Source organism: Eschscholzia californica, unplaced genomic scaffold (assembly GCF_041429995.1).
Source record: "Eschscholzia californica isolate CP2 unplaced genomic scaffold, dmEscCali1.0.p SCAF_3, whole genome shotgun sequence".
Lineage (NCBI taxonomy): Eukaryota > Viridiplantae > Streptophyta > Magnoliopsida > Ranunculales > Papaveraceae > Eschscholzia > Eschscholzia californica.
In genome coordinates this window covers 61,656,128-61,680,433 of record NW_028238420.1, presented here as the reverse complement: position 1 = coordinate 61,680,433, position 24,306 = coordinate 61,656,128, and the positions used below count along the sequence as shown (strand labels likewise).

Below are 24,306 nucleotides of genomic sequence, written 5' to 3'. Positions count from 1 at the left end.
AGGACTAAAATATCCCTTGTATGGTATGGGGGAGTGCATGCACGAGTCACCCCGAATCCGCTCGGTTTCCTCTTCACTACTCATTTGAATGAGATATATAGGAGGACTACGTAGTAGTACGTACTCTGAAATTTTCTGTTAGAGAAAGTAGAGAGAGAAAGTAGAGAGAGAAAGTAGAGAAAGAGAGAGAGATTAGCGTGGTAGAGAAGAAAGTGCGTGGGAATTTCATTTTGAAGAAAAGAGTAGTCAGTCAGTCAGTCAGTCTAGTGGTGATTATGGAGAGTGAATCTGCATTTCCTAGTGATGAAAAAGATGTTGAATCCATGAATGAAGGTAAGGTTTGATTCTCCATTTAGTTTCTTGATGAATCCACAAATTAACCAGTTTAGAATTGATTATAGTACTTCTCATTGCTGGTTAACAATTTCATTTTATTATATATACTTTTTAAGATCATTGCTGCTAGCTTATTGTAGAACCAATTCTAACCTAGCTAGGGCTTCAATGAACTCCGTTTTAACATGACATGACACTAGTTAATTTCAAATGATAGACTCCACCCCATCTTTATAGCATTATTAATCTTGAATGTCAATATTTTCCCAAGATTTGTTTCTCTAATATCTTTCCAAGAAAAGCTAGGTTAGAATAAGTTGGATTTCGTCTAAACCTTAATGATTGATTGGGGTTTTCTTGCCATTCTTGATGGCCTGTTAAACTATTGGTCATGGTTTCTTGCCATTATTGATTGATGGATGGTGCTTTTTATTAAAATTAGGTGGTGAAATCTTGTTATAAAGAGCTTGCATGCTTAGTGGTGGGTAATGAATAATAGTAGTACTAATAATCTTCCAGTTGCAAGCTTATATGGCTGAAAAGTGTGCCTCTAATTCCTTATTTTGTTTCTGCTGAGAGCTCAGTGGTGGGGTAAGATGTGATTATAATTCTTCTTCTTTTTTCTAATGTCTTTAGATGGATTGTCTGGGACGGCACTGATTGCTTTGAAACATGAAACCGGGATCTTTTTAGCTATTGATGGACTTATCGGTGATGATGAAGGATATACCGAAAATGTTAAGGGTTTAAAAATTGGTGTTCTTTCCGATCCCCCTCACCTCGTACATTGCTTGCTAGCTGGAAATCGATCTAGATGCCTTAGGACAGTTGCCGAGACTTTTAAAAGCGTAAGTTCTTATAACAAAATTTTCTTTTGTAAGTTTGAGTGATATCTATTGTTATATACTATTAAGCAATTTGTTTTTCCCCAATAGAATGTAGTTTTTCAGGGTTTAAACGGAGGAAGACGTATGAGCGTTATGGAACTTGCTTCACATATTTGTACGTTGTGGTCTCCCATATCAATTAAAGAAGAGTCTCAGCAAGCCACCATTGTCATAGGAGCGTATGACAATGGGTTGATGCAGTTATATGCGGTGGAGTTGACCCTAAATGGGTCAAGTTATTATCCAATCAACGAAAATACATTTTTTGCCGGAAATGGTGGTTCCAAAGCAAAACCTATAGTCGAACACGACTACACCTTCACTTTAGACGCGAGAGAGGTTTGTAAGTTGATAAAGAAAGGCATGGATGTAGCTAGCAAGCCATACGAGAAAAATGGTAAAATGGTGCAAAAAACAGGCGGAAGGATCAATGGTATGTGGCTGTTTTTTCTTTTTTTTTTTTCTTTTTTTTTGTTTTGTTGAGATGGCTGTTTTTTTTTTGTAGTTCAACAAAAAAAAAGATGGCTGTTTTTCTATAATTATGCATTTATTATTAGATTTCCAATTTTTATTTCTGATGTAAATTTTGTTTTGGCAGTACTTCGTATTCTTCCAAATACCCTGGTGAAGAAAGATATAGATGAGATTAGGGAGCAGTTGAAACTCTAGAGAAGCAACATGCCAACATTATATAAGTAATTGATTACTTCTCTGACTTGAGTATATGTTTCATTAGGCTTAGTATACATACTTCATTACTCAGATTCATCAAAGTTACATTTTTTTCTTTTCCACTCTCTCTGTCTTGAACCTGAACCATTATAATTGGATTTCAATATAGTGTAAACAAACTCGAGTTGCTTGGACTTCTGTCTAGCTCTCCTGTTTTTGGACCAAATATAGTGCAACTTTTGCCTAGTTTGAATTGCGAACTCTTTAGCCATCTTAAATTTCATTTGTCGGCCTAGCCTGTAGTCTGTTTCAAATATGAACAGTAGGAGCTCGATATGTTGGTCACTGAACCTCTTCTCTTTTCTTGCCATTCTTCGTTTTAATTGATTTGTCGTGGACAAACTCCCCTTTGGCAGTCTATGAGAGAGAGAGAGAGAGGTGTTGCCATCCTTCGTAATCGCCTCCATTAGCGGCTGCATATCGTCAGATAGTAGGCCATAGTTGCAGCCACTGTCTGGAATTGCAACTGCAGGGCTGAACTGGACTGGATCTTGCTGAAACATGATTGGAAACCAGTCTGTATTCTACATCAATTATGTTCACCAAGTCCATGTAGTCTTTAGATTCTTGCTGTGGGGACTTGTCATATGCATAGGTATTCTGAAGTCTGATTCCCCACTTTGTAGTAGGCCTTCTGGTTTCTAGTTAGCTTCATATTTGTTGTCTCCATTTTAGATTTCTCAGCTTCTGCAACTGTCAAGCCGCACAATATAAACCCATTATTAAGCATAGCGGTAGAAATTGGATGAGAGTAATCACAAATGTTTTCTTAGATGAGAACATATGAATCTTTGTCAAAATTGCAGGGTTTATGATGATGAACTTTTGGTGGTTTGGTCGAATGGTGGTGGACCAGTGTTTTTGGTGCTGTTGATTGTCCTTAAGTGGTGGTTTGAGTGCAGTGCCAGCGATTTAGAAGCTGTGGATGACTGGTAGTGGCCGTGTTTAAAGGTACTCGTGAAGATTAGGAGTATAAGTAAGAGTAAAAAGAATTAGATTGGAATAATTGAAATCATCAAGACTATAAAATAGAACGTTCTAAGACGTATCTTACTCGAATTAAGATGAGGAAAACAAACACAGAAACTAAGAATTGGACATCTTATTTCCAAATTCATTCTTTGCTGATGAAGGAGTTACGACACAAAATTAGTCATGTTCCAAACATCAAAACTCAGAACTTATACAAGACCGAAAGACCTGATCACCCGGAGCTAACATCTAAACCATGAAACCCATCCTGTCATGTCTGTACAAGTTCCAAAAATATATCCCATATCATAATTGATAAAATTGAAAGGTGCAGCAGAGTCAGATATTAGCGGAAAACACAGTAAACGGTCACAAGCCACAAAAAGCACATAAATGTTATCAATGAATATACCATTGAAAAATCTTCATCATCATTCATTTTCATCAACACTCAAGGACGGAGACATTGTAATAATTACCAATCAATATAAATATATAAATATATATATATATATATATATATATATATATATATATATATATATATATATATATATATCTCTAATAAACTATACTTACTTTTAGAGATAGAGTGAGGCTGATCCATCTGCTACAAAAGCGGTTATTACGAGAGAGCATTGTGATTGTTAAGGGGTAAAAGGCTCTCCGAGAAAGTACTAAAGAAACTACCAGCGCATAGATGTGGAACTGAGGAGGGGATTCCACTTACTTCAAACTCAGTCCAACGACCCTTCTTCCAATTGTAACAATGAATTGACACACATTTCTTCTTTCCCACTTCTAGACCACAATGAATCTTCTCAGAGGATGTTAAGATGATCTTGTCATCTGATCCTACGAGACCATGAAACCTAACAATCTGACTCTCATCCAAATAGTAAGGCAACCTGATAATCACTTCACTCCATCTTTCGTTGTTGAACATTCTATTAATCTCCTCCTTGTAATCATCTTCGTATATATACATCTGGAACATACATTTGTTCATTTTAATTAACACAGCTAAACTCCCATCCACTTCTAATAAATTAACATGCCCAATATCATCATAATATGGATGATCGTCGTAAATCATTTTGTGATGATCCCTAGGGTGATCAAGGATGAAATCAGGGATGGTGATTGATCTGAACTTCTCACTTCCTACATCAAATGCCACTATGCATATAGGACGGTGTTTACTTCCCCACAGGCCGTGCTCAAGAAGAAAAGAGCTCCAATAAATAACACCATTCACATAAACAGAATCATCTGTTATTTCGCAGGGTGGAACATCATCAATCCTTCTCCATGTATTACTACAATCATAACCTTGGCGCCCCACGGTCAGAACGTAACAAACAAAAGAGCGGACGCCGTCAGATGAAACCAACTTCCACACACAGACCAATTTGTGTTCATTAGTGGCAGGATCGAAACCCAATTGGTACTTGGATGATATGTAGTTTCCTTTCAACCAATCGCGATAGCTGTCCTCCTCATCTTTATCTTCTGCCACTAAAAAAGCTGATTCAATCCATGGTGATACTTCTCCAGTGCAGATATTGCATATACGAACTGAATACGAGAATTCCGAGTCAATGAGACAAATTAAACCCTTCACAGGTTTCGTTATCAGATTGTAGAGGGACGGGGAGTCCATCTTCCTTGCTGTGTCAACCACTACTTTCATGCGGCCTTTGTCTTCAAACAACAAGTCAGCTGTAATGAAGAACTCCTTGTAAGGCCAATGGTCTATCCACAGTTGTTCCAAATAGTCCTCCTCCTCTGTCTGTGGTACAGGAACGACGAAAAATAAACGGCACGGAGGGCGTTTTTCGGAACGGGTAAAGTGTAAATCAATGAAGTGTTGGTCATGTTGAATGAAGGAAGACCATCGCTTACAAACACTCTTGAAACGGAAAAGGGACTTCACTGGGAGTCTGGTTAGTATCTCACTCACGAACCAATCATCATCATTAGCAAGATCAGTAAGACTTCTACCATTCGTTTTTATTAGCATAGCTAAATGCCCATCCACTTCTAAACAATCAGAAAGATAGGGGAAGGATGCTACTTGGTAACGACTCAAAGACTGTATAGGGATGAAATCAGGCAGTGTGATTGCTTGAAACTTCTCACTTTGTACATCACCTGCAACTATGCATGAAGGCCACACATACAAAATAAGATCACAAGTGCTCCGATAAATAAAACCATTCACATGAATAGAATCATCCGTTAGTTCATAAGTTCGAGGTCGATCAATCCTTCTCCATGTATTGTAACCTTGGCGTCCCACGGTCAAAACGCAATAAATAAAATGCTTGCCAGCAGCATGAGATGACAATATGTTCCACAGACAGGCCAATTTGAATTCATTAGTGGCAGGATCAAAACCGAATAAGTACTTGCATAATTTAACCCTGTTATAAATCAACAGAATGCAATATCTGCCATGCTCAACTTCTTTTCCCACTGGAAATGCTGCTGATTCAATAATCCATGGTGATACTTGTCGAGTAATCGTATTGCATATATCAACATCTTCTTTAGAGTCAATAAGACCGTTTATAAGTCTCGATATCATATTGTAACAGAACAAAGAGTCCATTTATCTCCCTCACTGTGTCAACCAATAGGCTTTTGTCTTCAAAAAGAGATATATATATATATATATATATAGGTTTTCACAAACACTCTTATTAAAACTCACAAGGAGCTTCACAGAGAGTCCTGTTTGTATCTCACATGCTAACAAATCATAATTAATAGGATAGTTACAAGTAGTAATAATTAATGCACATAAAACCTTATTCTATTTCTTCAAATTGTGGTTGTTGGTATCAAATTTCATGTGCTCATATACAGCAACTTTCTTCCTAATTTCAGTAACAGTGAAGAACCCTAAATCCAAAATTTAACTGAATAAGGCAATAAATCATGGAGAAAATTTAAGAAACAATAACCCCTTGATTTCATTAAGAAAGATACGATTTTTCTTTTTTTTTTTTGGAAAACTGACGATCGAAGTTTAAGAATAGTAAAAAAAAGACCTTTTTTATGTTTTAAGATGCGAAATTACATAAGAAAAAGAAGTTTGTGGAAAGTGGGTAGAGAGATAAAAGTAGAAGATGCTTACCATCAGTCACTCGAATCTGTTGAACGGCCGGAGTTGCAGGAGGAGGAGAACAGGGAGATACTTACCGGGACAGAGGCGTTTTGTTATAGGTGTTCTCCGACTAGAAAGATAGAGTCAAATAGTAATACGTTTTGAGTTATATTAGGCCAGCGCTTTGGGGAAAGCTAAATAGTTTCCTTGTTATCTTAAGTTAATGATAATTTAATAAAGTTTAAACATGTTAAATTGAAAAGGGAAAAAACACTTAATCAAGTCTTCACAAGTTAAACCGATCAACCAGAATGAATAACATTATTTTAGCATTTTCTCTAAATTGTGCTCGGCTAAACTGATCGACCGAGTTGAACCATGTAAATCGACCGAAATATCGACTCAGGTTTGGCCGGCAATTATTGACTCGACTTTGCCTCGAGACAATATCGAAATCAGAGGCGGAACCAGGAATTCGAGTATGGGCGGGCTGAACTTATATTAAGGGTTCACGAAAATTTTCAATTTCTATACACCCCCTATCATAGTGCTAGTTCACATTTATATTTGGAAAAATTTAGTATTTTAGCTAAACTACATCATTGTATCATTGGATCCATCCATATCTATCTTTCATACAAAATAGACATTATTGGGTTTAATACTAATAGAAATCCTCCTCAACAAAAAAAAAAAAATACTAATAGAAATCCTTGTGGATGTTAATATACAAACTAGTTTAAAATAGTGAAGAACTCTATTGCTAGTAAGGGAACTAGTTTAAAATAGAGGAGAAACATACACAAGAATTAAACCTTAAAATAGTGAAGAATTTTATTTGTGTTATAGTTGTTGATGTTAATAGTTGTGGATGTTAATATACGAACTAGTTTAAAAAAAATATTGCTAATAAGGGGGCTCGGACACACTACCTCATGGGTATAACCCTCTTGCCTTACCAATTGGACTCTAAAGTCTTTAGTTAATAAACTCAACGCAAAGTATAAGTCAAATGAGAAGATTCGGGTACATCGTAAAAAAGGCAACAAAAGGTAGAAGTTACATGTGGGAAGACCCGGGCTGCAGCCGGCTTAGCCCACCTATAGCTCCGCCCCTAATCGAAGTTAACCGACAGTTGCTCACCCCTACTAGACGCAACCTATAATTTCCCAACTTTCTTAGGGTGTGCTAAACTAAGGCCCGTTGGGCCTCCAAGGAACAGATGACCCGCACGGCAGAACGAAATTGACCCTTCAACAAAAACAGAAACTATCCTCCCTAAGGAAGATATGTTCCTTAGGTTCTGTCCTGTTTCTTTTTTCCTTTTTGGAGCTCCCTAGATTTACACAACTCTCTCTCTCTATTTCTCAGTTCTCTCTGTTTCTCTCTCTAGAAGCACTAAACTAGTACAAGTCTGGTCTGGTAATATCTCTGTGAAGTAAGCCATGTTTCACCCTAACCAGCAGGTATAACCCTCTCTCTCTCTTTCTCTCTCTAACTTCTCTCTCCCTCTCTGTAAGTTAAACAGAGAAACACACAGAACAATCAAGGGTTTTAGATTTTCTTTTAGCATGATTTGATTGAATCATCCAAATCCCCCGATTTCTCTTACAGTTTCGACAGAAATTCTGTCTTGGGTATTCTTGATTTAGTCATTTACTTGGAAAATTTTCACTAATTTCTTCTCCAATTTTACGCCAATTGAGAGTTTTTTTTACTCAATTGTAATAGTACGAGAGTTTTTTAAGAGTATAAGTTTGAATGCATTTCATTTAGAGCAAAAAACATTATTCTTCTATAGCATGTTTGATCTGATACCCAATATATATATATATATATATTGATTAAGCAAATTGAATTTGATAATCATGATTCTTCTTCTTGTATCTAGGTTCCCCTTCAAGTAAGGGCATTAGCTGTTCAAGACCCATCAATGTTGAACCCTATGGATGTGAGAGACCATGGTTCAATGACTACGGGTGGATTTCAAAACAGAGAATTTGTGAAGATTGAATCCATCCCCATCCACACCAAGGTTTGTATCTTTCACCTTATTGGTATCACATTATGAGTTTTCTCAGTTTTTCGCTATTAATGAGAATGGTTTTAGAGATTCTTATTTTGGATGAAAGTATCGATGATTTTCTATCACTTGTGAGTTCTCGCTGGAACTTATCTCGAACCTTACTCGCTTATTATTACAGAAATTGCAAGATGAAGTGGAAAAGCTTGGGTATAAAATCAGGGATCATGAGGAGAATATTATATTTCTCAAATCTCTTATAAACAACTTAGATGAATCTATTCTTGATATACAAGGTATATTGTTTATCTTTCCGTTTTAGTAGTAGTATAATTATGTCATGTTGTTATGCTAGGTCGGATCGTATTAGTTTCGGTAATCCAACTTCGGACATTAAAACTAACTCGAAAGGAAAGAACGCTCTTTGGCTACGAGCGTCTCTAAGCATTCCGTTTTGAGGATAAACGTGTCGACTAACTATAGTAGATTAGGCTGTTGGTTTTTTTGTGGGAAAAGGTCATTTATCTTACACGTGTTAAGTTCTGACCACTGAACGAGGAAAGATCGCTTCCGAACCTACTTTCCTCATAACAAAATGTCGTCTTCGATAACGTTATAATCCCGCAATTACTTTGAAAAACGTTTCTATTACTATGGTAATCAATCCCACGTCAACAAATCATGGTGCTTAGTGTTTAACAATTTTTCTGTTTATTTTGTGGTTTGTTTCTTCAGTTAGTATCGGAAAGTATCACTCAACCACCATTGATACCAATGAGAATTCTAACCATGTTAAGGTAGAAGACAACACAGTTGAACAAATATTGAAACAGGAGAAATCAGCAGCTAGTTTATTATGCCAGTTGAATATTCATCACAAATCTCAAGCATCAAATCTACCTTTTACTAAGGACGTGCTTGGTATCGTAGCTACTCTCGGCGAAGTAGATAACGATAATCTTAGCAGGTACTTCCTGTTCTTCAAATTTGTTTCCGGCCTTTACTTATCTGTCGAAACTATACATGGATTCCCAGATGGTATATAATCATGTATTATTATTTCAGTATCTAAGTAGTTAGGATCGTTAGATCCACCCGAATAACTCTTAAATCTTAAGATCGGGGTAGCCCAAGCATGCCAAACTTTCCGAGTGACATGTATAAAATTCGAATTGATGGAATTTAATTCAAGCAATTAAAGTAGAGTTTCGTGGTCTGTGTAAAAAGTCTATATATACTCATGTTATATATGTAATGATTATGAAAACTTGGCCAAGTTACTTGGCTCAGGTCCATAGAAACTGAGGATTGACCCTTGTCTGATCCTGCCTCCGAGGCTCCAACTGCTTAGCTCAGTAAAACTCTGTGTTTCCTGCTTTTTAGTTACTTGGCATATCATTGTTCTTGCCTCTTAAAGAAGTTAGCCATTTCATTTTTGGGTATTAACAAGATGAGAATACTGCTTCATCGTTCGTCAATCCGCGTGGTTAGTTGTTATTCAAAAAACTTTTCTTTCCAGGCTTTTATCAGCGTATGTTGGATTAGAGACTATGACTGCGATTGTTTGCAAGACATTTGAAGGTGTTAAAGCACTCGAAACATATGACAAGGAAGGCAAAATCAATAAAAGTGCGGGTCTTCATGGGCTCGGACCAACTCTTGGAAAACATTTGGAAGGAAGCTTCATAATTATCTGTCTTGAAAGTTTAAGGCAAGAACCTCATAGTTCACAATTCCAGGATTTTGCGCCATTACTGCATACTACTTATCACCGTTCTAAATGTTGTTTTTATTTGCAGCGCTTATGATGGTGGGATTGTAATTGATGACCCACAGCGGAAGCTTGATCTTAAGAAGCCAAAATTAAATGGAGAGTGCCCTGCTGGATTTATCGGCTTCGCCGTGAATATGATTGATTTGGATTATTCAAATTTGTCTTATCGCACACCAGATGGTCATGGTCTTCGGGAGACTTTATTCTATAATCTTTTCTCTCGTCTACAAGTATATAAAACCCGATCGGAAATGCTACGTGCCCGTCCTTGTATACGTTATGGAGCTCTATCTTTAGACGGTGGGATGATTAAGAGCTCTGGTTTATTTTGTCTCGGTGATAGGTAAGAATCATGTCCATTGACTAATTAATCCTGGAAATATGTGTGTAATTTGACCTTGTTCTCAGGTTTGCTTCTCGCTGATTACACATTTTATTGTATTATCTGATTCAAGGAAAGAGGTAGAGGTGAGATTTGGGGCTAGCTCTAAATCAACGACTCTGCCTCATGAGATAATGCAAGCTGAGGACAAACTGAAATATACAAGATGGGAAAAGGAAAGGATAGTCGAGGAGATGCAGAGAGAAGAATTGTTATTAAACCAAGTAAGAATCAGCTTTGAGGCGAAAAAACAAGAATTTGTCAAGTTCCTTGCTGAAAGCTCGACCTATGCGGCTCAGGTACTGGTTTTCTTATATCACTTTTCCCATATATGATGAGATCCTACATGAAGATAACCCAAGAGCTGACTATCTCTTTGCCCTCTTTTGTCAACAGCAACAAGGAAGCCGAAACACCACTCCGAGATGAGGTCTTGGTTAACCATGGACAGGACTTTACATGATGAAGAAATGAATCGAGGAACCTCCGGGTGCTTGTCTGATTTCCTTCGATTCCTTGGTAGACGGTCAATGATTTGGCTTGTTATAAATTAGGCGTCACTATTGAATACCGGGGGAAGCATATGGGGCTTGCCCGGGCGGGAATGAACTTGATCAGCCAGTGTTTTTCTTATCTTCCTAATTTTCTTTAAACATGTCTCTGTTTCAGTGTTCTTTCCCCCCTTTTCATGACATTTGACTGGGTGCATTGCCTAATATGAAAACTGCTATTTATACCTTATTATGGAAGTTGCAAGTTTCAACACTCTTTCTCAGCCCAATTTAGTTTTGTAGATGTTAGTAAACTTGTAGCCGTTTGTAATGGTTTCTGTCATCTGGTAGTGGTGTTGGTGGTGGTGGGGAAGTTCCTGCGGTTTCAGTTTGTTAAAAAGGCTAAAGACGCTGAAATCCTACCGAACTAGAATTAACCTCTTCTTAAACTCAAACATATCAAAGAATTACCTTGAGGTGGAAAGGAACAGGAGTGAGAAGTAGGATCCAATTATAATAATTTATTTGGAAGACAGAATATCCTCTATTGTGGTTCCAAACATTACAACATAATTTTCAGTTTTAATACCGGATACAAAAACGAAAGAAGTCCTAATTTCAGCTTCTAACTTAGTTTCTCCAATCTCATCAAAAAAAAAAACTTAGTTTCTCCATACAGACTTGTAAGCTCCAAGTTTCATACAAAAGGTTTATCATAACAGAATCCCACCACCGTCCGACATCTTTATCTTTACCTTGTCTCCATCTTCTTGATAGCTTCTTCTATTCCCGGCACAGCTTTACTGAAGGAAGACCATTGTTCTGCTGTCAAGCTTATACCTAAGATAATAAAACAAGATAAACTTTTAGAATCATCTATAGAATTCTAGTCCAGAAAAGGTAAAAACAGCAAGGAGTTGCAGTATTCGAACAAAAGGAACACATTAGCCCCTAATAGATTGGGAAGGTTTCATAATTTCGAGTCTTTCAACCCAAGGAAGTTTAAATCATATTGAAGCAGCAAAGGAAACCACGCCAAAGCGCCTAGGTTGAACCACCCCATTTTGGACAATCATGTTAAGGTCCGCAAATGATTAGTGGAAAGAAAAGGAAAAAAAAAAAATCCAAAACTATTTTATGAAATCAGGCAGATATCATGTCAGATTACAAATTGATTGTTTTAAGAACATCTAACTGGTAAAATGGGTAAGCTAGATGGTGATGTGTAAATTGCTTGAGTTCCATAATTCCATGTAAGGAAAAACCGTCATCTGAAAACTTTTAGGTTTTCTCTTATGTCGGTGTAACAGATATTGTAAGAAATGTCAAAAAAGGTAATGACAGAAACAAGGCACAAAAATAGTGCATCCTCGTCTCCAACTCTTTGGAAACTGTTCAGTAACAACATTGCTACTAAGTCTTAGGTAGAAAAAATAGTTCTTGTAAAATTGGGAGAACAACGAGCTCTGTGATCTTTGTACAAGTATGAGAAAAGATATCATACAACTGTGCGGTAATGCTTACCCGAGTGTGTAGGGAGACATGATAATCCTCACACAAAACCCCGTAACAGAATCGAAAATCATCTAAAGCCGTAAACATAAGTGCTGCTAATCACATGTTTTGCTTTGCATATTAGGTCTCTATTAGTATAGACATATAAAACTGCTTGATGAAGTCTAAATAGTGATACTTCTTCGCTATCCGATCCGTTATGACGTAAGCGCAACTTTTCATTGATGTGCGTGTTATCTCCATGGTGGCTACAACGTAAACCAGGTAACCGTATAGAAACCTATGCAGCAGGGCTCGCCCGAGCCACCTGTGTAACTCGTGTATCGGATTGGGTTGGGGGTAGACCAAGCCAATCCCATGCCGATCCATTGAGTCAATTTTATATATAGTGTAATGTATCTATAACTAGGTACATAATTATATTTACATAGCTAGAGAGGTTACCAATACCGAGGGATCCTTAACGGAATCGCGATCGTGGGCTAGTCAATCCCATTACAAGGGATCGTGAACGGGATTGGGATCGTGGGTTAGTCAATCCCATAACAAGGGATAGGGATCGTGGGTTACGGGTAAGACAATCCCTTGTTCAACTACTTAGATAGAACTACTAGGTTCATCTTCCGTCCAAAGCCCTAAAGTTCCCTAGTTTTGCATTAATTTTGAATTGAATGTGACATTTTCCACCAAACAAGGATAATTCTACTAATAATAACTATAACATACTTAATAATCCATTTTTAGAGCAATAAGCATTTCTAACTTGAGAGAAAGTGACACTGAAAAATCCGAAATAGGGCAAGTAATTGGTTACCTTTAGAAGAAGGGAGCTCTTTTCCGTCTTTCTCATAGTATTCCCTTATCGAGACCAATGTCTTTCCTCTAAAATCTTGAAGTGTCACCCTTCTCCTATTGGAAAGCTGTGAAAACCAATGAAGCAACTAATCAAGGAAAAGAATAAAATACTAATCGGAATCATACAACCTAGGGTTTTCATGGCATTACATCATCAAATTCTTCATAAATTAGAGGCTTCAAGATAACAACTTTGTAAAACAATAATCTTAACCATATAATTAGGGTTTTCCCAATAAACTGGATTCCTTATAACAAATTAGGGTCGAATTAGATTCAAAAACGAAAAAGAAAAATTAGGGTTAAAACCTAAGTAGTGTAGGGTTTAAGAGTAATGAAATTTCAAAGAGAAAATACAACAAACTGAAATTACCCTGCAAATGATGAGATCGCCATTATCGTCATACTCTTTATCACCACTTCCAGTTTTCTCCTCCTCTTCTGCATCTTCTTCCTCCACTTCTGCTTCTTCATCATCATCATCTTTGTGATTGAGGGGTTCTTCCTGTTGTTGTTGTTTTTGGGGAGGTGGTGGTGATTTTTGTTGATTTTCAAGAGAAGAAATGAAAGATTCAACAACATTTCTAACTAATTTCTTTTCTTCTTTACCAGAAAGATCAATACCTAGTTTATCAGAAGCAAGTTTTCTGACTTTAGATTCAGTCATCTCGTCCATATTTGCATTTTTCAGTATATCAGTTACTGTCTCCTCGATTTCCCTTTTCGTTTCTTCTTCCATTCTTTCTTCTTCTTCTAAAGAGATAAAAAAGAGGGAGAGGGTTTACGAAAGGGAAGATTTTATAGACCAAGGAAATTGATACTACTAGATTCTATAAGAAGCTCAAAGGACAGACTCCCACGGTTAGGAGTAATTTTAATTAGGCAAGAGATCTTACTTTTCTGACTAAAAAATTGTACAAATCCTGATTTTTGTTAGTTATTGTATTAAGAAGTAAGGATTTTTTTCCCCCACAGACAAGTTTTTTTTTTTTTGTCTTTCAAACACTACTCACTTCTTATGTTTTTACTTTCTTCTTCCTCGTGACAACAACTCCAGTCGTCTATCTCTTTGGTAGCCCAAGCGGTTCCAAGGTGTTGACATAAACTCCAGAAAGAAACTCCAGAAAGCCTTGGGAAAGTTCGAAGCCCAGAGAAGGTGGAATCTTTGATTATTTGAATTAGGATTATGAGGGTAGATTATTAGGGTATAAATAATATTGGGTTGTAGGCCATTGTCTTGTTGGGCTATGAGCCCGGTCCTGTTAGTGTTTCAGTGGGCGGTTATCGAGCTTATCACAATGATGTATCAAATGTCAAATATCACGACTTACGTAGATAGTAGTCGTCTTCCAAAAAAGAAAACAACACTAATAGAAATAATCCAAGGACTCCTTTTATTTTCGTTATGAAGCCTATAGTAGGCAAATCATCTTTTCAAATATCACCATCTTCTTCGGGTGGTACAAGTTGTTTCGAGAACTTTCATAATGTATAAGGAACTATTTTTACCATTAGTTTTCATGAGAGAGAGAGAGGGGGGAGAGAGAGACTATCCAACTGAAACAACCAAGAAACCTCGTATATTCCTTCAGCTACAGAGGTTAGGTATGCACGTTCCAGGTTCTTGGTTGTGTTGCTCCTTCCATATCCTTCCTGTGACCCTAAGCTTTAGCTCTTTCCTGTTCCCACCTGAGAAGAAGAGTGCCATGTTTTGTTGAATAATGAGTCCGTCATGGCTGTCCCTGACTTTCCGATGACTATCTCGGATGCTCCTTGGGGTTCCTTCCCAAGTTAGTTTCCTTCCATTTCCTCCTACTTCCAAACTGTAATTATAGTTCCTAGCATCATTTTCATCTCCCATGAATCGAAGAAACGCCATGTATACAGGAGCCATACCAAGCTGGAAAGCTTCAAAATGTAAACAGAAGTACTGACCAAAGCAGTTGAAGACCTAAACAAAAAGAAACAAGATGAATAACGATATTCGAAGGCCTTGCCACCATTCCAACAACACAAAAAAAGAAAATAATGGTAATGGTGGAAAACCAAATATACTCATGAAAACAAAAGTATATTGTGCCAAAACCAGATGCCCAACTGGGCCCGAATGTCCCAAACACCAACCCAACGCCTCCTTGACTTACTAGTTGCACGCGATGTTCGGAACAAATGAGAAAAAATGAACTGTTCGATCGCTAGCAACATAGTAGTTGAGCCAAGGTCGGGCAACTGGTTTAGGCACAATAGAACCGTGGGTCATGAAACGAAATCACACTTACAGTCAACATCCATGTGGCATTTTCAACTTCGCAGGGATTGGCCTTAACATATCGATGGTTGAATGTACATCCCGAGTGCATGTCTACCTTGTGATTGTCCCGTAGATGGGTGACAAGAAAAGGTATATCCCCACTCACAGAGCAGTCTGAGCCGGCATAAGGGCAGTTGTATGGTCTAAAGGTACACTGACCTTCATGCTTGAGTCTACTATAATAAGGAAAAATCTCAAGGCAACCCAAAGAGTAGTATCTGCAAGGGAGTTCAAGGGATTCGGCAACCTTCTCCAATGCTAAACATCTGATGTCCCCGAGCTCTTGTCTACAAGTAGGGCACCGGTTGTTTACTCTTGCTTTACAGGTAGAACATAGTGTGTGCCCGTTGTGACACTGCAAGAATTGCATGCCGTAAGAAACCGGAATAATTTATATATACATATAAACAACTATGAAATGGAGTTTTCTCTATAAAATCTTCTGTGAAAGGAGATTAGAGTAATCAGAATTCAGACATGGGGAATGAGTACAGCAAATAGGAAAAAGAGGAAACACAAGTCACCGAACAAAAAATTAGTAACCTCATATATGTGAGGCATGACCTCAAATACAATGAAATTGACATGTTCAACCATGAAATCATGTCAAATAAGATCATTAACAGTAACAGAATATCTTCCAGTTATAGTTCTTACTTCTTAGAACTAGAGATTCTGAAGGCAATGCAAAAAAATGCAGCATCTGAAGTGTTGAAAGAATGAGATTATCAAGAAATTGTCTGATTTCTAGGGCAGATAATGAACAAGTAGTAGATTCATAGAGTCAATTAGCACAATGTTAGATGAGTTTATTAGACTATGAAAAAATTCAGTCTCTAATGATATGTACGTGGTCGTCAAAACAAATGTGAAATGCTTTAAAATTGTTACCATAAACCATTACATGAAAATCAAAACCCCAAACCATAACAATTAAACATAGAATAAGACCTATTGGTGAACTTAATTTTCCTCCAATCTTTGTCAAAAAGCCCAAAACCATCATCATTTCAGTCTACTAAATACCCTAACAATTCAAATACCCTTAATTGAAAGAATCAATAGGAACATTTGGTTATCCGGATTAAAGAACCAAAACAATTCAAATTCCAACTTAGGTCAAACAACTCCTTAAAAACCCCTTTAAATCCCTCAACATCAACAATACCCTTAATAGTAAATTTAGTAATCTCATCCATATCTAAAAGTTATACTATCATTTACCCTAACTATATACAATACAACAAATTAGGTTAACAAAATCCTAGAGAACCCAATTTATAGTAAACCTAAATCTGTCAAATTCAACACTTTTACTCAAAAATAAAAATAACCCATTAATCAAAATGAAGAAACATTACCTGATGAATCGGTGGGTACATAGAATTGGTACAAACAGGGCACTCAAGCAATTCATAAAGGCTAGAAGAAGGAGAAATCACAGAGGAGATAACATTTTTATGGGGTTTTGAAGAAGAAGAAAATTGATTGTGATGGGTTTCTTCATCATTGATCCCATTTGAAGAAGAGACGCATTCAATATTATCCACCTCCATTCAATATGAAGTTGTTCTTTCTCTCTCTCTCTCTATCTATCTGTTTTCGGTGATGATCAAAACTAAAACAAGAAGTGGATCGAATTTCATCGATCTAATTCGTCTTTCAAACTTGAAAGAAGAGGAACAAAATTGCCCCCTCTCAAAGAAGAAGCTTCTTTTTCTTCGTTTGCTTATTTACCGAATTCTAGTGAGAGAATTCAATATTGACCGTTCGATCGTCTATATTTCATTTCTGTCGACCTAATTGTAAATTTTGTTGACCCATCATATATAACCTGGGTGATAGAGAGAAGATGGGAATTTGGTAAGGAGATTTTGACATTGATCCTACTTTCATAGTAATATTAGAATTCCGCTCCCATTTTAATTAAACAGTTGATATTCAACCCCAATTGTCACTCTTGGACGAAAGTATCCTTCGTCGTTAAATTTGGCAAGGAGATTTTGACAGAACCACTTGGATCGTAATATTAGGATTACACCCCACTTTATTAAAACATTTGATACGCCTCGTTATCATCAATCTTGGACGAAAATATCCTTCTTTACTAAATTTTTGTGTTTCTCACTCTTCGTCTTAATAAATCTTTTTCTTATTAAACATTCTGAAAATCAAAGTCTGAACCGTCATGAGATACCAATCTAAATCTCAGTTTGAACTCGCTATAACTATTGACAAATTCAAAACTAGAAAGTAAGAGAACTAGGTAGAGAAAGATTAGGGCAGATTAAAAACTCAAAACTTTGTATTATGTTTTTTATTTTGAGAAAATATATCATCCAGATTTCCTTTAAAATATATATGTTTTTAATTGTCTTTTTTCTTGTTGAATCTTAAATTATGTTATGCATTAGTGTTTAGAACATGGAGAGAAGATTATATCCGAGAAATAAGAGTAGGAAAGGGAAGAAATTCGGCAAATGAGGACATTTTCGTCTAATTGAGATATATCAACTATTTCAAGAAATGAGGGAGTGGTCTTGATATCAAAATAAAAGTGGAGACCAAGCTCTAAATCTCCCAATTTGGTAAACAAGCATGGATGTGGTTGTTACTACATTTAAAATGATATCTGTGAAAAATAAATACATATATCCATGACACAAAAATGATTATATTCCTAAATTGAACTAGAATTCTACTATAAAGATTATATTTATATACTAGAATATATCTGGTTTCTGATTTCTATTTTCTCATACTTTATATCATAAGCTAAAACAAAGTTATTGGAAGTAGACTTTTTTTTACCCCTTATCTCTATTTAAACCTCTATTAAGGTTTAATTCAACGCCTCTCTCCTTCCTTTTACTACTTTCAACGATTCTGTGAAACAATTATCCGGTAATTAAGATACTTCACAACAATTACCGCAAACACTAAAGTTGGAGCATATAAACACTTAATTTATTAGTTTCAAAAGATGTTTAGGTGTATCATGCCGAGTGAAACAAATATGGCAATCAATATTGAAAAATTGGGTGATGACTTTTGTGTGAAACCTGCTTTTATTTTAAGGGTAATGGTAGTATTATTTATGAAATGAGCACGATTACAACACTTGAAAGATATAATACAGACATGAAGAAACTAAAATTACAATCAAATTTAAACTAGTTTCCTCCATTCTGTGTCTTCGACAACGGATATCCTTCTCAGTAGTAAGAGGAAAAGAGAGACTTCGAAGAACAAGACCTTACTATATTAGAGCAGCTGCTACTAAAGGCCACCACTTCAAAACCAAAAAAATTCGAATCGCAACAGTAGAACAAGATGAAACCAGAAACACAAAACTTTAACAAAGTCTTGAGAATTTTGTAAAGCGGAATTCGAAGATTCTAAGGTTACTCCCAAATATTCTCTCGATTGAGAAATCATATCTCACCACAATCGATAAAGATTATAATTGGACGCCTGAAACCTACTCTAGTTTCATAAAATTGCTAAAAGTGAGTGTGTATGAGTGTGATTGATACTTCCAACTGACGGATTAATTGGGTGGTGAGCTTTTGTGTTGTTTACTGGTTAACCCCACCTAAATATAAAGTGGGTAGTAAGTAGAAAACAGTCAGTTCAACAAAAAAAAAAAAAAAAGTAGAAAACATTCTTCAACTATAAAAAATAAATAAATAGAAAAACAGTACTCCTAGGATGGGGAGAATTATCACTTATTTTTAGAGTTTTTTTTTTTTTTGAGGCAATATAATATCTATTGATTCAAACTAAAGTTATAGACATTACATTGAGAACTTGAGCAAGTAGGAAGACAAGTAAAAGAACAAGTTTTAATCTTCCTAGAGTTAACGGCAATGATATGAGCAGGGCCGGCCCTGAGTTTTTAGTGGCCCGAAGCGAAGTTACGAAATGTGGCCCCTTCAATTTTAGCAAATTGTAAGGGCCAGCGCTTTGGAGAAATAAGAAAATTTTCCTGGATGTAAAATGTTTGTTAAATTTTTTTTTTAGAGCGAAACCATTTTGAGTGAAATATTTTTGTTTTTTCTTTTTTTTATCAACTTCGCAATAGCCACCGTCAAATGACCATTCCGGCACCTTCAACATCTTTTTAGAATTTTTCTTCTCTTCCGACCACCATCACACATCATTGTTTTTTTTCTCTTCCTTCCTCTCCCTTTCTCTTTTCTCGCCCCTCTCTCTTTCTCTTCCTATTCGCTCTATGTCTGTTTTTCGGTGAAAGAATCGCTGAAACGACACTGGTTTGGGAAATCCACAAACCAGATTGATTTTCCCCTTCGCCAGATGATCATCAAATGATCATCATCTTTGAAATTTAGTTTATGCAAATCAAATAAAAAACCAAAAATTTCTTCGTACTATTGAAATTGTTTAAATCTATTCTTGAAAAAAGAAAAACCATGGTTGTTTTAGGGTTTAAAATCGAGAAAATACAATAGCTTCTTGTCTTGAGTATTGAAGTTAGAAGAAAAAGAAAAACATTTGAAAGTTTGGATTTTAGGTAGAACTTACAAGTAATTTGGGGTAAAAAGGTTTTAGTTTAGGTTAAAATATTTTGAATTTAGAAAGAGGGGTAAAGGATATCAGTTTAGGTTAAATTATTTGCAAGGATAAAAACTAAAGAATAATAGTTTAAGTTAAATTATTTAGAATTTAGAAAGTGGGTATGTATTTGCAACAATGGTATGTGGGGATTGTAGCACGTATAGGAAAGAAAAGAAAAAGTTTAATTACCTAGAAATTTGGAAAAGTGGGATGAGGTGGATGGGGCCACTCATTCCGCCATTCCTTTGTTGGGTCGGGATCTTGTGGCCCATTTACTAAAAATGACGGTGCCTCGAAATTGTTTAATACAAATTGCATAGCTGGTGGCCCCTTAAAATTAGTGGCCCAAAGCGAGGCTTTGCTCGCTTTGGGCCAGGGCCGGGCCTGGATATGAGCCACACTGTTAAACTTCCTATTAACAAACAAAAAACGGACATGATCCAAAGAAGAAGCTATGCTCTTAACTTCCTTCAAAACACGAGTTGTTGTCCAGTGAATCGAGCTTTTTCAGCCATTCAAAAAGTTGATGACATCCTTTTTTCATGTACTTTGGAATATCTATAAGTATCTCGGATTCTTTTTTATGGTCGAATTTCAAGGGCCTCGACTCTCTTGCACTTTCTTCGTTGAAGTATATCAGAGTAATGTACTATAGCACCTAACCAATAGCCATCTTGCATGATACGAAATCATGCACTAGAACACCTTTCTAAGGATGTGGTGTGTTTCCACCTGGCATCCACACCCCATGTCACCTGACTCCAGTTAGTTGCCTAGTTAAAATTTTGCTTGTAAAACCTAGTTGGGCAAAAACCGGGGGAAAAAAATTAGTGGAGAGTCCAATTCATGTTTTTTTTTTGTCGAGATACACGAAAACAAAGAACTAGCTAATACTATAATAAAGATCTTCAGGAATTATGTAAAAATTACTTCATTTCAAAATAACTGAATGGTAGACTAAGAATAACTCTTAGTCAAATGCTTCATTCCTCAATTATTTTATAAATGTTTGAAATAGGTCGGTATCATTTACGACCTCAGGAAAGGTTATGTAATATACTAATGATTAAATGAATAATTCCAATATTCTTTTCTTAAAGCTCATTACAACATGCCACATTGCATTTTGGAAAATAAACTAACACCATGTGAATGAAAAGAAGCATAATCATAGACCTGCAATTCTACTTGCACTTGAGTATACTTTTTTAAACCACAAATACATGTAAAGTATAGTCTATTTTAACGGTGAAAATTGTCAATAACATTATATATAATATATATAAGAAAATTATGTAAAAATTAGTAAGATGTACGTACAAATGTTTGTGTTTCGTAACAAATCTAACCGATTTGAATACGTGGAGGAAATATTATCGAATTACTAACCTTTGTTGAATGTTAACCGACCATTTCAAAGGGTAACTGGATACAATTATATAAGAGTCATTGTTCATTTAATACATTGAATTGATACATGTGAAAGTATATACTGTAGTATATTGATTTGATATAAACACTCTGACTATTATCAATAATTATATTTTGGGTAATAGATGATCCACTAACTATTACCTACTCCTCACTCACATTATTGGATGTCTCTTAACGCATATTGTCAATTATCATTGGGTAGTAAACACTAATGTGAGAGGGTGGTTTCTTGATTGAGGCGGTTTGGGAAACAGGGAAAGTTAGAAACCAAATTGGGCAGTTTGGTTGAAGGCGGTTTCTAATAGGCGGTTTGGTGAGAGGCTTTTCCAATTTTGGAATCAATTTCCAATTTTGGCTTCAATTGGTTTGAGTCGGTTAAGCCTCCCTACTTCCTATTATGGGTCGGTGGCTATATTATATTATAAATAGGGGTTGAGTTCCACCACTAAATACACCAACACAAGCAACAACTCTTCTTTAGAGAGTTAGAGAGAGAGCAAGAGTGAGAGAAATTTTTCATAGTTTTTTGAGCGGTGTTAAATTTCTCGGTCGTCGAAGATTTAGTATAGAAGGTTATTACTATACGGTACCATCTTGGGACGAACTTGCGGGTTGTGTGAGTGGTCTTCATCTATCCTTCAATAAAGATTTCTTGTTCGCCCGAGGACGTAGGCTTTAAAGCGGAACCTCGTTAAATTCTGTTCGCATATTTGATTTTGACTTAGCTTTTCGATTAATCTTCATAACCGGATCAATTTCTAGGATAGGTTCGATAGCTTCCGCGACTTTTAGTTATAACAATTGGTACCAGAGCCTTGTTGAGATTGAACGAAGAGAAGATGGGATCGAGAAGTGGCACGGTCAAAGCAGGAAATTGATGAACCCGATCATGAGGATGTTTCGGTACACACTAGGCCGAAACGGTTATATAAGCCGGTACAGAGGTTAGGGTCAGACAAACCTCTTAGGCATTACGGGCAGGCAAATGTGGTTGAATATGTACTCTCGGTGGAAGACGACGAGCCGGTCACCTTCAAACAAGCTATCGCCGCGGCAGATAGAGAAAGTTGGTTGGTTGCTATGCAAGAAGAGATGGAGTCTCTTCACAAGAACCAGACATGGGAGGTTGTCCCATTACCCGAAGGTAAGTCTGTTATTGGTTGTAAATGGGTGTACAAGAAGAAAGAGGATTCTTCCGAGATTAAGGGTACAAGGTATAAGGCAAGACTAGTGGCCAAGGGTTATGCACAGAAAGAAGGGGTCGACTACAATGAGATTTTCTCACCGGTCATGAAACATACTTCTATTCTGGTGCTATTGAGTATTGTTGCTCATAGTGATCTTGAGCTGGAACAACTCGATGTTAAAACCGCCTTCTTGCACGGAGATTTGGAAGAAGAAATTTATATGGCTCAACCTGAGGGATACAAGGTTGAGGGCAAAGAAAATCAAGTATGTCGTTTGAGGAAATCTCTTTACGGATTAAAACAATCCCCTCGCCAAATGGTACAAACGATTTGATTTTTTCATGCTAAAGCATGGTTTTCGCAGAAGTGACTATGATTGTTGTGTATACATCAAGAAACTTCGCGAAGGTGACTTTATTTATCTCCTTTTGTATGTGGATGACATGCTTATTGCTTCTCGAAGCATGGTGGAGATAGATAAGTTGAAATCTCAACTCAGTCAAGAGTTTGAGATGAAAGACATGGGCGCTGCAAAGAAGATACTGGGAATGGAGATTAAGAGAGAACAGTCAAGTAAGAAACTGTACTTGAATCAGAAAGGTTACATCGAACGAGTAGTTTCTCGATTCGGGATGCAGAATGCGAAGGCGGTGTCAACACCTTTGGCCCCACACTTCAGGCTCTCGGGAAAACAATCTCCCACTACTACGGTGGAGAAGGATCATATGGATCGTGTACCGTATGCTAGTGCAGTTGGCAGTTTGATGTACGCTATGGTGTGTACTCGTCCGGATATTTCACAAGCGGTCAGTGTGGTTAGTAGGTTTATGGAAAACCCGGGGAAGACACATTGGGAAGCTGTGAAGTGGGTCTTGAGGTACTTGAAGGGTACTGTTGATACGGGTTTGTGCTTTGGTGGAGACACATGTCAGGTAAGCGGTTATGTTGACTCGGATTATGCTGGCGATCTAGATAGAAGACGATCTACTACTGGTTATGTATTTAGGGTATATGGTGCTCCAGTTAGTTGGCGATCGATGTTACAATCTACAGTTGCGTTATCTACTACGGAGGCCGAGTATATGGCTATGGCCGAGGGTGTGAAGGAAGCATTGTGGTTGTGGGGTCTTCTTGATGATCTAGGGATTAAGCATGAGTGCGTGGATGTATGGTGTGATAGTTAAAGTGCGATCCACTTGGCGAAGAATCAGGTTCATCATGCTCGTACTAAGCATATTGATGTCAGGTATCATTTTGTACGAGATGTCATAGAGGAAGGTGATGTTTCTCTAATGAAGGTACACACAGATGAGAATCCCACGGACATGTTGACTAAAGTGGTGACATGTAGCAAGTTTCAGCATTGCCTGGAATTGCTACAAATCGGCTCGTGTTAAGTTGCCCGAAAGGGCGTAATGGCGACAAGGTAATCTTTATGTGAAGGGTTGGTAGAACTACGGTAGGCTTGATCCTGTAAAAGGGTACGTAGGCAACCATGGTCAAATGGTGCAGTCGGATGATGTTACAAGAAGCAGACGTATCTTACAAGGAATATCCTGGTGTTCGTCCAAAATTTGAAGGGTATCAAATTGTGTACGAGGTGAAGAATTGTGAGAGGGTGGTTTCTTGATTGAGGCGGTTCGAGAAAGTTAGAAACCAAATTGGGCAGTTTGGTTGAAGGCGGTTTCTAATAGGCGGTTTGGTGAGAGGCTTTTCC

The 24,306-nt window shown here is 37.0% G+C and overlaps 5 protein-coding genes across 6 annotated transcripts; 2 read left to right on the top strand and 3 right to left on the bottom strand.

Moving 5' to 3' along the window:
• LOC147552885 (uncharacterized) lies at nt 1–2,121 on the top strand. Its single transcript, XM_086667905.1, has 4 exons — nt 1–333; nt 973–1,184; nt 1,272–1,656; nt 1,822–2,121. The coding sequence occupies exons 1-4, from the start codon at nt 276–278 to the stop codon at nt 1,890–1,892; spliced, it is 726 nt and encodes a 241-aa protein (XP_086524031.1). The 5' UTR covers nt 1–275; the 3' UTR covers nt 1,893–2,121.
• LOC147552884 (F-box protein At2g16450-like) lies at nt 1,890–6,209 on the bottom strand. Of its 2 annotated transcripts, none has more exons than XM_086667899.1 (3): nt 6,070–6,209; nt 3,507–5,834; nt 1,890–2,648 (listed from the first exon to the last, which is right to left on the bottom strand). In XM_086667899.1, exon 2 carries the CDS (start codon nt 5,539–5,541, stop codon nt 3,553–3,555), a length of 1,989 nt encoding a protein of 662 aa, XP_086524025.1. In that variant the 5' UTR covers nt 5,542–5,834; nt 6,070–6,209; the 3' UTR covers nt 1,890–2,648; nt 3,507–3,552. The 2 variants fall into 2 exon arrangements, with proteins under 2 accessions (XP_086524025.1, XP_086524026.1); XM_086667900.1 differs by having other exon boundaries at nt 3,507–5,553; nt 6,070–6,185.
• Nucleotides 6,210–7,319: 1,110 nt separating this feature from the next.
• Nucleotides 7,320–10,983, top strand: LOC147552883 (protein DEFECTIVE IN MERISTEM SILENCING 3-like). Its single transcript, XM_086667363.1, has 8 exons — nt 7,320–7,505; nt 7,931–8,074; nt 8,244–8,358; nt 8,798–9,029; nt 9,582–9,773; nt 9,862–10,179; nt 10,292–10,517; nt 10,615–10,983. Exons 1-8 carry the CDS (start codon nt 7,485–7,487, stop codon nt 10,645–10,647), a joined length of 1,281 nt encoding a protein of 426 aa, XP_086523489.1. The 5' UTR covers nt 7,320–7,484; the 3' UTR covers nt 10,648–10,983.
• Nucleotides 10,984–11,210: 227 nt separating this feature from the next.
• Nucleotides 11,211–13,997, bottom strand: LOC147552882 (RNA polymerase II transcriptional coactivator KELP-like). The gene is made up of 3 exons (XM_086667365.1): nt 13,453–13,997; nt 13,039–13,144; nt 11,211–11,549 (listed from the first exon to the last, which is right to left on the bottom strand). The coding sequence occupies exons 1-3, from the start codon at nt 13,816–13,818 to the stop codon at nt 11,461–11,463; spliced, it is 561 nt and encodes a 186-aa protein (XP_086523491.1). The 5' UTR covers nt 13,819–13,997; the 3' UTR covers nt 11,211–11,460.
• Nucleotides 13,998–14,456: 459 nt separating this feature from the next.
• LOC147552881 (E3 ubiquitin-protein ligase SINAT5-like) lies at nt 14,457–17,221 on the bottom strand. The gene is made up of 3 exons (XM_086667364.1): nt 16,752–17,221; nt 15,359–15,745; nt 14,457–15,030 (listed from the first exon to the last, which is right to left on the bottom strand). Exons 1-3 carry the CDS (start codon nt 16,944–16,946, stop codon nt 14,668–14,670), a joined length of 945 nt encoding a protein of 314 aa, XP_086523490.1. The 5' UTR covers nt 16,947–17,221; the 3' UTR covers nt 14,457–14,667.
• Between the last annotated feature and the right edge of the window lie 7,085 nt (nt 17,222–24,306).

Bases quoted from the DNA above. Each gene is read 5' to 3' on its own strand.
- LOC147552885 (XM_086667905.1), top strand. From the start codon at position 276: ATGGAGAGTGAATCTGCATTTCCTAGTGATGAAAAAGATGTTGAATCC. The intron at 1,185-1,271 runs GTAAGTTCTTAT...TTTCCCCAATAG, and splicing joins TTGCCGAGACTTTTAAAAGC to AATGTAGTTTTTCAGGGTTT. The intron at 1,657-1,821 runs GTATGTGGCTGT...TTGTTTTGGCAG, and splicing joins AACAGGCGGAAGGATCAATG to TACTTCGTATTCTTCCAAAT.
- LOC147552884 (XM_086667899.1), bottom strand. From the start codon at position 5,541: ATGGACTCTTTGTTCTGTTACAATATGATATCGAGACTTATAAACGGT.
- LOC147552883 (XM_086667363.1), top strand. From the start codon at position 7,485: ATGTTTCACCCTAACCAGCAG. The intron at 9,774-9,861 runs GCAAGAACCTCA...TTTTATTTGCAG, and splicing joins ATCTGTCTTGAAAGTTTAAG to CGCTTATGATGGTGGGATTG. The intron at 10,180-10,291 runs GTAAGAATCATG...ATCTGATTCAAG, and splicing joins TTATTTTGTCTCGGTGATAG to GAAAGAGGTAGAGGTGAGAT.
- LOC147552882 (XM_086667365.1), bottom strand. From the start codon at position 13,818: ATGGAAGAAGAAACGAAAAGGGAAATCGAGGAGACAGTAACTGATATA. The intron at 13,145-13,452 runs GTAATTTCAGTT...TGGTTTTCACAG, and splicing joins GCGATCTCATCATTTGCAGG to CTTTCCAATAGGAGAAGGGT. The intron at 11,550-13,038 runs GTAACCAATTAC...TTATTATCTTAG, and splicing joins AGAGCTCCCTTCTTCTAAAG to GTATAAGCTTGACAGCAGAA.
- LOC147552881 (XM_086667364.1), bottom strand. From the start codon at position 16,946: ATGGAGGTGGATAATATTGAATGCGTCTCTTCTTCAAATGGGATCAAT. The intron at 15,746-16,751 runs GTAATGTTTCTT...CAATTCTTGCAG, and splicing joins TGTACCCACCGATTCATCAG to TGTCACAACGGGCACACACT. The intron at 15,031-15,358 runs GTAAGTGTGATT...CTTTTTGTTTAG, and splicing joins ATGCCACATGGATGTTGACT to GTCTTCAACTGCTTTGGTCA.